Source organism: Phaenicophaeus curvirostris, chromosome 4 (assembly GCF_032191515.1).
Source record: "Phaenicophaeus curvirostris isolate KB17595 chromosome 4, BPBGC_Pcur_1.0, whole genome shotgun sequence".
NCBI lineage: Eukaryota > Metazoa > Chordata > Aves > Cuculiformes > Cuculidae > Phaenicophaeus > Phaenicophaeus curvirostris.
This window is the reverse complement of record NC_091395.1, coordinates 72,305,071-72,317,889: the sequence shown is the minus strand read 5'-3', so window position 1 is coordinate 72,317,889 and position 12,819 is coordinate 72,305,071. Positions and strand designations below refer to the sequence as shown.

Sequence of the window (12,819 nt, the reverse complement as noted above, 5' to 3'; positions counted from 1 at the left end):
CCACAATGTAAATACCTTATCAATGGCTTTTCCAACTCGCGATACACTGCTGTGAATGTCTTTATGATCTGAGGCCAGCTTTTGAACTGTGTCTTTTATTCTTTTGCAGCACTGTGTCATAACAAGTGAAATCGTTCCCGACAAGTCTCCATCTTGATCTAGATAAGAGAGGAAAATTACTATCTTTGTTATAAAGAAATGATAACATTAAATCTCTTAATATGCAATACCATACAAAGACACGAAATGCAATCTAGAGAGTATTTGCAAAGCAAGATCAGTTTAAATGAAGGAAGATGGACAGGCCACAGTTCACCTGTGGAATTAGAAGCCCAGTCAGGTACAATGACATCGAGCAAGTGCAACAGTTTAAAAAATTAATGTACAGTTCTCATATGTCTCACTCACAGCAGATTAATAAACACATCTCAAAGCAGCACCCCAATCCACATCTCTCACAGGTTGTAATAGGAAGTTCCTGAATCCACTGCAGGACCAGTTTTCTTCAGACAGCTTCCTGAAGATATTCACCCATCGCACCAGGTATCCAGTTATATCAGGTTCTATTTGCCTTTGAGCTGCATGGAACTTTAGCTTCCTGACTTGTGGAAATAGCTTTAATGGTCCGGCCAATCAGTCTCCTCCTCAGCAGCTATGAGAGGACCAGACTGCAAACATCAGATCCACTCCTTTTTGTCGTAAGATTTATTCTCTAGAAACTGTGATATTTTACACTGATGTCCAATCAACCGGTACAATGCTGTACAACCCATTTTGTGGACAAAATATTAAATACGAAAGGTTTACAAGCTGGCACTTAAGAGTTCACACCCTTCATGCCTCCACTCAAACACCACTCAGCAGCTTTAGTCAGAATAAAACAACTTGAGGGGGGCTTTACTCCAGTCCTTTCTTCCAATATTTGATTTCAAAATACAAGGAGAATCTCTTTTCCAGTCTTACCTCTGAAGCTCTCTCCTTCCTTAAAGTTCATTCTACATGAAGAATATTCCCCTTAGGGACATAGACCCAGCAGCCTTCCACTGCATGGGAAGGCTAATTTAAGTGGGAACATAGCCCAGAAATGCTTCCCTAACATTCCAGACCCAAACCCTTCCTGTGAAAAACTAAAACCCTAAAAACACCTCTTTAGAAGAAAGATTTTAAAAGCAGTTGTGTTTTCCATCAAGTCTGTTCCTTTTCTCATTTCGTATTCCAACACGTCTTTGGTTTCAGCAGCACATCAGAGTTCAGTTTCTGATATTCCATGGAAAGCAAAATGCAGGCACATTGAACAGCTCCTGCAAGAACAATAGAAAGAGACTGGAAATCTTAGTGTGTTCCCTTAACAATACTTCTCAGGGAGAGCGAAGGGAATCCAGAAAACAGCACTGACCATAGCGGGTAGGTAATAATTGACCAACCACTCATTCCAGACACCTCCTTTATGCATCTTAACAGCAAAACCAATCTTTTGTTGTTACACACCAAAACTAGCTCCTCTCTAGAAAAGTGAACAACTCCTGCTCATCCTCATCAGCCTCAGCTCAGGAAGCTTCAACAGCATTTCTGCCACAGCTTTTAAGGAAACAAAATAGCTTAAACTCTCCTCTCCCTGCAGCCCCACACAGCCAACGCTCACTTGCTGGGCAAACGGCTTTTAGGGCTCTGTGAATTTCCTAGTGAATGTGTGAGGAGTAACAGGATTGAAACAGTCACTTCAGTGCCCATTCACTAACCTGACTCTAAATCAAAAGCAAAAATTTCACTCAACTCTTACATAAATTTCACTTCCCAAAGTTATTTCAAGAATAATCATTATTTCTTGGTTGCTATTTCATTTTTATGATAGACATGAAATCACATGAAGGCTCTTAAATAACTTGCCCACAAATCCTGCCAAGATAAAATGATCAGTGAGAGACTACAAGCAACAAGCAAAATGGAAATACTCACTCCCAAATAAATGGAAGTTAAAACACACTCTCTAAATAGCCATTTTTTGCAAGAAAAGCCACTAAGCTAAAACCCAAACAACTTACATGGGTAGCTGGTTTCACCCCAAGCAAATAAGTGAATTACTGTCCCCCAACACTTACTGCAGCAGAAATGAACTACAGCAAAGCCATGAAAATACCTACACAGGAAAAGTCATCAGAGCCATAGAGGAAAGAATTCCCTCCTGTGCCCATCTCTTTCACCTTTAATTAAACAAAAAACTACTGATAAATCAGCAGAACCGTAGCAGTAACTCAGCGTTCACAGAACTCTACAGACCGACGGCTTCTCTCTGTACTGCCTATGTACAGCCACAGCTTTAACAAAATGTGTTAGTGAGCAGGCACCAGGCACAGAGGGGAGTCCCAAGCCAAGCATTCTCATCCAGATACATTTACAGCATCACAGAACACATAGCCCTGCCCTGGTTCCTCCAGAAGGAGAGAGATTTTAAGGGAAGAGAGAAGAAAACCAAACTTTGTCTTCCTGTTCACAGGTCTCAGCACGGGACTGTTCCGTACTTGGGCTTTAACAGGAAAAAAGCTCAAGAAATGTTAAGAAACTGTATGAGTGGGGAAAAGAAAACCAGTTTCGAGGTCAAAGCAGCTTCTAACAGTTTCTTCTCCTCCACCCACTTCCTTTTTATATCCACTGCCTATTTAAGATCTTTTCATACATCTTTGCTCTCAAATCTCGTCCTACAGCATTGATTTCACTTTCATCAGTTACAGCTTACTTCTCTTTTCCTTTTTTTCCTTTTCCATTTATACATATAAGAATATTTCTGCAGTTCAGATCCCTGAATTATAAAGCTCCACACCAGGAAGTCGGGCTGCTTCCACTTCCACCAATTTTCAAAAACACTCAGGATACAGTACATAAAAGCTGCAAAAATCTGTTCTTATTAGAAAGTTGTAAATAAAAAGCTTAAGAAAAAAAAATTAGTTTTGCCACTTACTAAGCCAGTCGACCCTTGGATGCCAAAATTGAACACAGATGTTTGAGAGTGCACTAATAATGCACTGGCTTCATTCTAGAGTACTCACTGAAACAAAACTCAATTTGGGATGCGCTCTGCTGGGATGGCATCACCTCTTATTTGGTAAGTGCGGAGAACATGCCCAGGCCCTTCACAGGGCAGTTCCAAAATTCTTATTCTAACTCTGGGTGGAAAACCCAACGAGGACCCCAAAGGAAACGTGTGCTGGAACACTTTAATTTTATTACAAAGAGAATAAAAGGTCTGGACCTGCAACAGGATCCTCACAGACAAATCTTCACAGCCCCCCAGAGTCCTACGAAGATCAATATGAGCACAAGGGTCACACCATGAAGCACCTCAGTTTGCACGTTTCATCACCTGTCCTGAATGCACAAGCCTAAACTGTTTTGAACAGCACAAAACATTTATTGAAACACAGCTCAAATAACGCTGAAAAGACCTAACATTATTTCACGACAAATAAATACCTTGGAAACAGAATTCCATATTTACTTTCTATGGAAATTGCTGTGTACACACAGCAGCTCTAACACACCCGTGTTTATGTTCCTGGAATTGCGCACACTCCCAAGTGAGCTTTGCACCTGTTATTTGTCCAGGAATACAGCAAACATTTTTCTCTGAACCAAACAAAAGTAGATTCCGCAGAACAGTGAAACAGCACAGTTTGTTCTCAAGTTTGGGCTCGGGAGCCTCCAAGTTCCCATTTTTAATCCCCGAGCCATCTCTCACTTCCCGCTGGCCTTGGGTAAACCACTTCAGCTGTCTCACCATCCCCTCCCACTCCATCTATAAACACTGCATCACCTTCATCTCGGGGATTTCGCAAGGTTTAAATGCCTCCTGTTTACAGGGCGTTTTGGCCACTGCACCTGCCTGCGCAAGGGCTCCACATCTGCTGTAAAACACAGCCAAGACTTCACGTTGACGCTCTGCTAAAGCGTGGCTTTACCCTAAACACTTCCAAAGCGAGCCACAACAAGAGAAAACAAATTAGTGAGTTAGGAGGATAAAAAAAAAAAGGAAAAAGAAAATGAGTAGGAGGAGGGGGCAGAAAGCAGAGCCACTCTGCTGTTTATTTCTCCTGGGGGTGACAAACCTCACTGTAACACAACACAAAGGCAGAGATGGCACAGAGGGGTGGCCAGGGTCAGGCTGTGCCTGCTGCCCGGGAGCAAACAACCGCTCCCCAGACACGCACAGAAGGCAGGAGAGCCCCAAGAGAAGCAACACCCCTTCCTCCCACCAACTATTCCCTACCAGAGACTCGGATAAAGGTCCGAGCGCCGGGCTGCTTCAGCTCAGTCCTCGTAGCAGAGCCGCCTCCCTCGGGGCAGCAGCCCCTAGGGGCCGGGGGGGGTCTGCCAGGAGGAGCCCCCAGCCTGCAAAGGCCCAAACTTCGGGGCGTTTAAACCTCGGGGCAAGGAGCCCCCCGAGGGGGAGGGGAGAAAAGAGATCCGGGAAGGGGCGGGGGCAAAGATCCCGGGAGGGGGAAGGGGAAAAGGGAAGAGACCCCTGGGAGGGGGCCTGGAATGGTTTGAAACTAGAAGGGGGAAGCCTTAGATTAGACATTAGGAAGAAATTCTTCACGAAGAAAAGACACACACACACAAACCCCAGGAGAGGGGAGAAAAGCAGACGCCTCCTAAGAGAGGGGGAAGAGGGAGACCGCCCCGAGGAGGGGGGGGGGAAAGGAGAACCCCCAGGAGAGGGGAGGGAAAGGAAATCAAGTGGGGGAGAAAGGAGACCCCAGAGGAAGGGACGGGGGGGTCTCCACCTACTCTCGGTCTGGAGGATCTCCCGCCGCAGCCCGCCCGCGTACTGGATGAGCTCTTCCAGGCTGCGCTCGCAGAGCTGCCCGTAGCCCGAGAACTTCTGCAGCACCTTCTCCAGCTCCCGCTCCACCGTCACGCACTGGTCCATAACGGCCGGCACCGGGCCGCGCTCCTCCTCCTCTTCTTCCCCCCCGTCCTCCGCCGCAGCCACCGGGCCCTCCTCACCCGCCGGGCCCCCCTCGCCGCCCTCCGCCAGCCCGGCCCGGCCCGGCGCCGCCGCCGCCTCCCAACTTCCCCGGCCCCTCCGGTTGCCGCAGTTCTACGCAGGCAGCGCCGAGGGCAGCCGGGGGCCTCGGCGGCTATTGGAGCAGGCAGCGCCGCGGACACCTTAGCCGGGGGCCTCCCCGTGGAGGGCGGGGCAGCCATGATTGGGCAGGCAGCGCTGCGGACAGGCGGGGACCTGAGCCGGGGACCTCCCTGTAGGAGATGAAGGGCGGGGCGGCCATTATTGGTCAGGCGGCGCCGAGGGCAGGCGGGGACCTCGGCGGCGCTGGGTTTAGGCAGTGCCGCGAGCACCTTGGCCCGGGACCTTCCCCGTATTTAATAGAGGGCGGGGCGGCCATGATTGGTCAGGGCAGGAGGTTGGGCAGGAGCCTGAGCAGCCCAGCGGGTTTCCATGAGAGGGTAGAAAGGGGACACGGGGAAAGCAATGGATGTCATCTGTCTGTAAAGCCTTTGACGCGGTCCCCCACAACACAGAATCACAGAATAGTTTGGGTTGGAAGGGACCTTAAAGATCATCCGGTTCCACCTCCTTCCGTGGGCAGGGACACCTCCCCCTGGACCAGGGGCTCAGAGCCCCATCCAACCTGGCCTTGAGCACCTCCAGGGATGGGGCAGTCAGGACTTAACCGGGCAACCTCTGCCAGTGCCTCACCACCCTCATCATGAAGAATTTCTTCCTAATATCTAATCTAAATGTTCCTCCTTATAATTTAAAGCCATTCCCCCTCGCCTTATCGCTATATTCCCTTTTATAAAGTCCCTCCTTAGCTTTCTTGTAGCCCCTTCAGGTACTGGAAGGTCGCTATAAGTTCTCAGAGCCTTCTCCAGGCTGAACAACCCCAACTCTCTCAGCCTGTCCTCCTATGGGAAGTGCTCCAGCCCTCTGATCATCCTTGTAGCCTCCTCTGGACCCATTCCAACAGCTCCATCTCCTTCTGATGTCAAGGATTCCAGAACTGGACACGGTACTCCAGATGAGCTCTGAATAGAGGGGCAGAATCACCATATCTCTAAGCACTTCATCTGCCTGTCCTTTAAACACCTCCGGGGATGGTGGCTTAACCACCTCCCCAGGCAGTGCCCGATAACCCTTTTAGAGAAGAAATTTTACCAAAGAACAGCTTTAAACTGAGTCAGGGCTGCACTAAGAAGCCTGGCATGCTGGGAGCAGAGCATGTAGCCTGTCATCAGGGTGTTAACTTGTCATTAAACTTCCTCCAGAGTTTTACGTTCACTTACAGGCTGAAGCCATGCATAGAATCATAGAATGGTTTGGGTTGGAAGTGACCTTTACAGGTCCTCTAGTCCAGACCACCTGCAGTGAGCAGGGACATCTTCAACCAGATCAGGTTGCTCAGAGCCCCATCCAACCTGACCTTGAATGTTTGTAGGGATGAGGCGTCTACCACCTCTCTGTGCAACCTGTTCCAGGGTTTCACCACCCTCAGCGTGAAAAATTTCTTCCTAATATCTAGTCTAAACTTCAATTAGTTTAAAATCATTACCCCTTGCCCGATCGCTACAAGCCCTGCTAAAAAGTTTTTCCCCCATCTTTTTATAAGCCCTCAAAGTACTAAAAAGCCACTTGCATCTGACTGGCAAATGTCTTCTAAAAGCCTGCTTGAAATAAATGTCTCTGCTTGAATATCCTTTGCTTAACACACCCATTCCAACTCCAATATTTGGAAGGAGCCGCACAAACCAGATATGACTCTGTTTTCTGTAGCACAGAACGACTTAAGTGCCTAATAAACTTGGACAAAGTTGACTGCCAAACCAGCATTTGGTCTGAGTCTGGGACGGTTTTGCTTCCTTCGTGCCTGCACGGCTGGAATGGGACAAGAAAATCCAGAAATCACTGTTCTCACAACGTGTAGGTGCTCTCAAGTCACTGTCATTCTGTCAAACTTAGGCCGAAACTGCTGGTTTTGTTTGTGTTCCTGCTCTTTATCAGATTGCAGATGATATTTAAAAACATGAAAATATCTCCTCATTTCTTACGTCATTAGCACACTGGTTTAATTTCATTTCTTAGGTTGTTAGCACACTGGTTTAATTTATGTTCTTTACCACTATGGTCTCCTCTGCTATCTCTTCACATATTCAAGCAGGATCTCCTGATTTTTTTTAAATGTTTTTCTTTATGGTCATTAAAGAAATTCCATATTCTCCAAGGGGCAACAAATTTTTTTTTCAGTGCTACAAAAAAAAAAAAACCTAAAAAAACCCAAACCACCAACTGCCTAGGAAAAATAGTGTCTTGTGTTTCAAGCTTTAACTAACATATTTTGCTCTTGTAAGCTGGTTTGGCTTTGATGGGTACACATTTCACAGAATCGTAGCATCATTAAGGTTGGAAAAGACCTCTAAGATCATGCAGTCCAACCATCAGCACAAAACCACTGTGCCTACTAAACCATGTCCCAAAGAACCACATCTACACAACTGTTAGACGTTTGTAGCCAAGGAAAACTGCCACAGGAAAGGAAGGAGCAACAATCAGATAAACCTGTAGACTGCATAAAGCCCTGTAAATCTGCTCTGGTGCCACAGCTGACCCTGCTTGGAGCAGGAGGTCGGGCTTCCTAACATCCTGAAATCCAGTCCAACCTGAGTTACTGTGTGAATCACTACTGGATCCCATCTGCCGCACCCAAAGGGGCTTTGGCTGAGGTGTCAAACGCTGCACGTAGTGTTGCAGAATAACACCTAAATGTTAAATCTACTTCTGTTTGGCCATTTCTAGGCAGTAGGAAACATCTGATTTAAAATTCCTCCACATACAACAAAGTAGTGTCTGGGCTGCTGTCCCCTTGCTTTGAGACTCTCATAGGGGCTTGTTGGTTTATTTAAAAAATATAAGATAATGACGAGTCCTCATGGTTTTATATAATGCTTAAGAATGTGCTGAGAAGCACCCACGTTGCTTAAAAAGTGCCTGAGGAGACACTGTCAGTGAGGTCCCAGCAACTGCATTTACAGAGGCGGCTAACTTGGGAAATTGAAGTTCCAGGTAGTTTAAATATTTGCTGAAATTTATTTTGCTGTATGGCAATATTAAAACTATAAATACACAATGTTATAAAATAAATATTTTTAAAGGGTATGATAATATTTTAACATGGTAAGGGATTGAATTAAGATTTTCAATCTTTGGTTTTACTGACTTCAAAAGGACAATACCTTAGCGTTCCCCATAGAAGCAGATTATCATCCGTTTTCCCAGGCTGTGCCATCAGCAACTGCTTTTGAGAGAGGATGAGGGAGGAGAAAGAGTCCTGGCCATCTACCACTGTTCAGCAGAGGCTTCAGGTTTGGCTGACAAGGAAATATGGGTGTCCCCATTCATGGGATTTGGTCTCATTTCCTTGTAAAACACAGTAAAATATTTTTTCTGCCTAAATTGTTGAAAAGCAGATCCCTGCTTCCAGTTTTTGTTCAAAGGTGAAATTCATCTTTGTAATGTTTGCTCTGTGAGCACGGGACTGACTAATGACTGTTTAGTGGTGTTAATTAGGTAGAGTTAACCCTGTGGCCTTTAGAAGTGTCAGCATGTGTCATCTTTGTCTTCAGCCCAAATTAATTCTAATTCACTGTTGAGTTATTTGGATATTCCAGATAATTAAGACTCCCTGGAAAATTGTTTGCAGGTGAGATGTCAAAGATGCCTGAGTTGCGACTGAGAAATGACATCTGCATCTAGAAAATACAATATTTTCTAGTAGGGTCAGTTAGTATCATGGAATCATGGAATGGTTTGGGTTGGAAGGGACCTTAAAGATCGTCCAGTTCCAACCCCACTAACATAGACAGGAACATCTCCCACGGGATCAGGTGGCTGAAAGCCTCATCCAACCTGGCCTTGAACACCTCTAAGGATGGGGCATCTATGACTTTTCTGGACAACCTGTGCCACAACCCCAGCACCCTCACAGGAAAAAATTTCTTCCCAATATCTCATCTAAATCTCCTCTCTCTCAGCTTAAAACTACTACCCATCATCCTACCCCGGCATTCCCTGATAAAGAGCCCCTTCCTCCCGTTAAGTATTTCCTTTTAGTAACTCAGGGGTGTAAAAGGAGGGAAGAGAAGGACGGGGAGCTCTGCCTCCACCCCATCTCACTGCCTCGGTGCCTCTGCATTTGTCGCTGCTTTGCTGGTGGTGTTGTGGGAAGTTTTGAGTAGTGGTTTGAAACATCATTTTTACTTTATTGAAACGACTCCAGGGTTTTGGCGGATGATTAGCTTAGTCTCTGCAGGGGACTCTCATCAGCTACCACTGGGGAACGTTAAGAATTGATTTAACCCAGCCCTTGAGCATTAGGAAATGACATATTGATGACAGCCTCCCTGGCAGCTGCTCTTGCAAATAGTTTAGCTGCGAGCAGAGCCACGGAATTGTTGCTAAGTGCTTTGCTGCCAGAGGAAGCGAGGGCATCCCCAGATGAGTTACAGGGGAGAAACAAGGGGATCAGTCTGTGCTGTACGTTGAAAACAAACAAACCAATGACAGAAAGTAAAAACCCAATTCTATGTGTTCTAGCTGAAGTTAAATGTACAAGGTTCCTCTCCAAACACCTGACTCTTGTCTCTTCCTCCCACCCATCACTTCACATACACTCGAGCTGTTCACTTGAAGCAAAATTTGGAGACATCGGGCAGCTTCTTGTACATGTGACAAAAGAAACATGCCTTCAGGAAGCCTTTGGAGAAGGATGGATGACCTGGGGTGTGGCTCAGGGCTCCAGGAGCACCTTCTTGGGGCCCAGATGGCCAGTGGTGTGACAGGTCTCTTTTACGGAACGCCCCTTGGCTCAGCCAGCTACAATAACAAAGCCACTCGCTTGGGTTTTGACAAGGGGAAAGGATTCATTTTATTGATGCTTTGCTGCTCTCTCACCACGGAGACGGACCCAAGCTCTGGTGAAGGTTTTACCAGGCGATGGTGGCAGTGATGGTGTTGAAGGATTTTCACCAGACAGTGGATAACTCTAGGCTTGCTTTATTTACAACTTGCTTTATTCAGTCTTAAAAATGCTACTTACAACTATCACCTCAGGGAGTGGCAAAGGCCCACACAAAATCATCTGATATTTATAAAGCATTATATAATAGGTATTTTCTTTGAAAAGTTCTTGGTGTTTTTCCATGTGCTCCGAGTTCTTTATTCTTCATTAACTCGAAAGTCCACCTTGTTAATTCATCTCTGCTGTTTCATTTTGGTTCTCCCTCACATGTGCTGCTTCAACAGTTCATGTTCCTCCTCTGGTCATAAAAATGTGATACTGATATTCTAAGTCTAACATTTCTTACACAATCTGTTGATTCAGCTGGACTGCGGCTGTACATGGGACAGTTGAACAGTATTCTTGCAGTTGTCATAAAGATCGATTTCCAACACCTGTTCTTATTATATTCTTAATACAATACTTATCACAACCAACTATCAGTAATCTAAGTCCTAGATACTTATATTTTCTCATTTCCCTTAAAAGTCATTATTTAATTAATTAAAGGGTGGTGGCTGCACACAAAATGGGCTGAACTGGGGTTGTTTGTTTTCCTTTTTAAATCATGTCAGCACACTGAGAGCCCTGTGAGTGTGGCTTAAAGGCTCGGAGCAGCGTGGGCATTTAAATGCTCTCTACAGGTCAACATTAAAGCATCTTTTTGAAAGTTGATAGTACAAAATTACTTGACTAGGCTCAGGGGGGTGGTCAGTGTTTTGAAAATGAAACTGTGCTCTTTTTGTGCTCATCAGAGTTGGCTGTTTTCATGCAAATTAAAGTACTTAAACATACAGAAGCAATGTTGCATGTCCATCAGAAGAGAGCCTTCCCCTCCATTTCAGGATGGGTTTCGTCTTCATCGCATCTTTGCAGCCTCGCATTTCTTGTGTAGCCGGGGTGGTCATTTGTGGATCCATTTAGCCAAGGATCCACACGACGCTCCAGCTGATTCAGATGTAGCAAACAGCTCCTGTTCAGACCTCTGTCAGAAGGACTGGGTGGAAGCGTTGATCTGCTGGAGGGTAGGGAGGCTCTGCAAAGGGATCTGAACAGGCTGGACCGCTGGGCAGAGTCCAATGGCATGAGGTTTAACAAGGCCAAATGCCGGGTCCTGCACTTGGGGCACAACAACCCTATGCAGTGCTACAGACTGGGAGAAGTCTGTCTAGAAAGCTGCCTGGAGGAGAGGGACCTGGGGGTGTTGGTTGACAGCGACTGAACATGAGCCAGCAGTGGCCCAGGTGGCCAAGAAGGCCAATGGCATCTTGGCTTGGATCAGAAACGGTGTGACCAGCAGGTCCAGGGAGGTTCTTCTCCCTCTGTACTCGGCACTGGTGAGACCGCTCCTCGAATCCTGTGTTCAGTTCTGGGCCCCTCACCACAAGAAGGATGTTGAGGCTCTGGAGCGAGTCCAGAGAAGAGCAACAAAGCTGGTGAGGGGGCTGGAGAACAGGCCTTATGAGGAGCGGCTGAGAGAGCTGGGGTTGTTTAGCCTGGAGAAGAGGAGGCTGAGGGGAGACCTCATTGCTCTCTACAACTACCTGAAAGGAGGTTGTGGAGAGGAGGGTGCTGGCCTCTTCTCCCAAGTGACAGGGGACAGGACGAGAGGGAATGGCCTCAAGCTCTGCCAGGGGAGGTTCAAGCTGGATATCAGGGAAAAATCTTTTACAGAAAGGGTCACTGGGCACTGGCAGAGGCTGCCCAGGGAGGTGGTTGAGTCACCTTCCCTGGAGGTGTTTAAGGGACAGGTGGATGAGGCGCTGAGGGACATGGTTTACTGATTGATAGGGATGGTTGGACTCGATGATCCAATGGGTCTTTTCTAACCTGGTGATTCTGTGTGTCTGTGAAGTGGAGCAGGGTTTGGAGTAGAACTGGGAACTCGGACCAGGACTGGTGTGCGCGGCTGAAAAGCGGGGGATCACCCCCGCATCCCACAACCTGCAGCAGCCCAAACGCGAACGTGCGCTGCCCATCAGGCTGTCCCGAGCCGGCCCACAGCGCCGCTCAGCCCGGCTGTGCCGGTGCCTTTCTCCTCCCGCGAGCGGTCGGTCGCGGTTCGGGGCGCCCCGGTCCCTCTGCCATGTACGTGCCCTGCTCCCGCGGGGCTCCCGGTGCCGCCAACGACACTGGAACGCGGCGCTGTGGGGCTGAACAGCGGCCACGGCGCGCGGGGGGGGGGGGGAGAAGAACGGTACCGGCTCCCCTTGGCCACGCCCCCTCCGCGCACGTGACGCGCCCTTTCCCGCCAGGAGGCGGTACCGGCTCTCCTTTGGCCACGCCCCTCTGCTCACGTGACGCGCCGTTTCCCGCGGGGGCGTTGCGGGGAGCCCTTGGCCACGCCCCCTCAGCGTACGTCACGCGCGGTTTCCCGCTAGGAGGCGGTGCCGAATATATTTGGCCACGCCCCCTCTGCTCACGTGACGCGCGGTTTGGCTCCAGGAGGCGGTGCGGGATGTTTTTGGCCACGCCCCCTCTGCTCACGTGACGCGCTGCTTCTCTCCAGGGGGCGGGGCCGGGTCTATTGGCCACGCCTCCCACTTCACGTGACCCGCGGTTTCTCCCCCCAGTAGGCGGGGCCGAGTTGCTTTGGCCACGCCCCCTCCGCCCACGTGACGCGCCGTTTCCCGCCAGCAGGCGGGGCTAGCGGGAGGTGGGGGCCGGGGGCCCCGCGGCGCCGCTCGCCCTCGCCCCGCAGCAGCCCGGCCTCCGGCGCGGCTCTCGCGGCCCCTCGGCGGGGCAGACACCC

General features: G+C 48.4%; 1 protein-coding gene across 1 annotated transcript in view; it reads right to left on the bottom strand.

Moving 5' to 3' along the window:
* RMND5A (required for meiotic nuclear division 5 homolog A) overlaps nucleotides 1–5,003 on the bottom strand; it is a 28,581-nt gene extending 23,578 nt beyond the window's left edge. Inside the window, exons 1-2 of the mRNA XM_069856527.1 lie at nucleotides 4,783–5,003; nucleotides 16–158 (exon numbers count right to left, since the gene is read on the bottom strand). Of these exons, the coding sequence (XP_069712628.1) occupies nucleotides 16–158; nucleotides 4,783–4,924 (285 nt within the window). The 5' untranslated portion in view covers nucleotides 4,925–5,003. The remainder of the gene's footprint in view (nucleotides 1–15; nucleotides 159–4,782) is intronic.
* Between the last annotated feature and the right edge of the window lie 7,816 nt (nucleotides 5,004–12,819).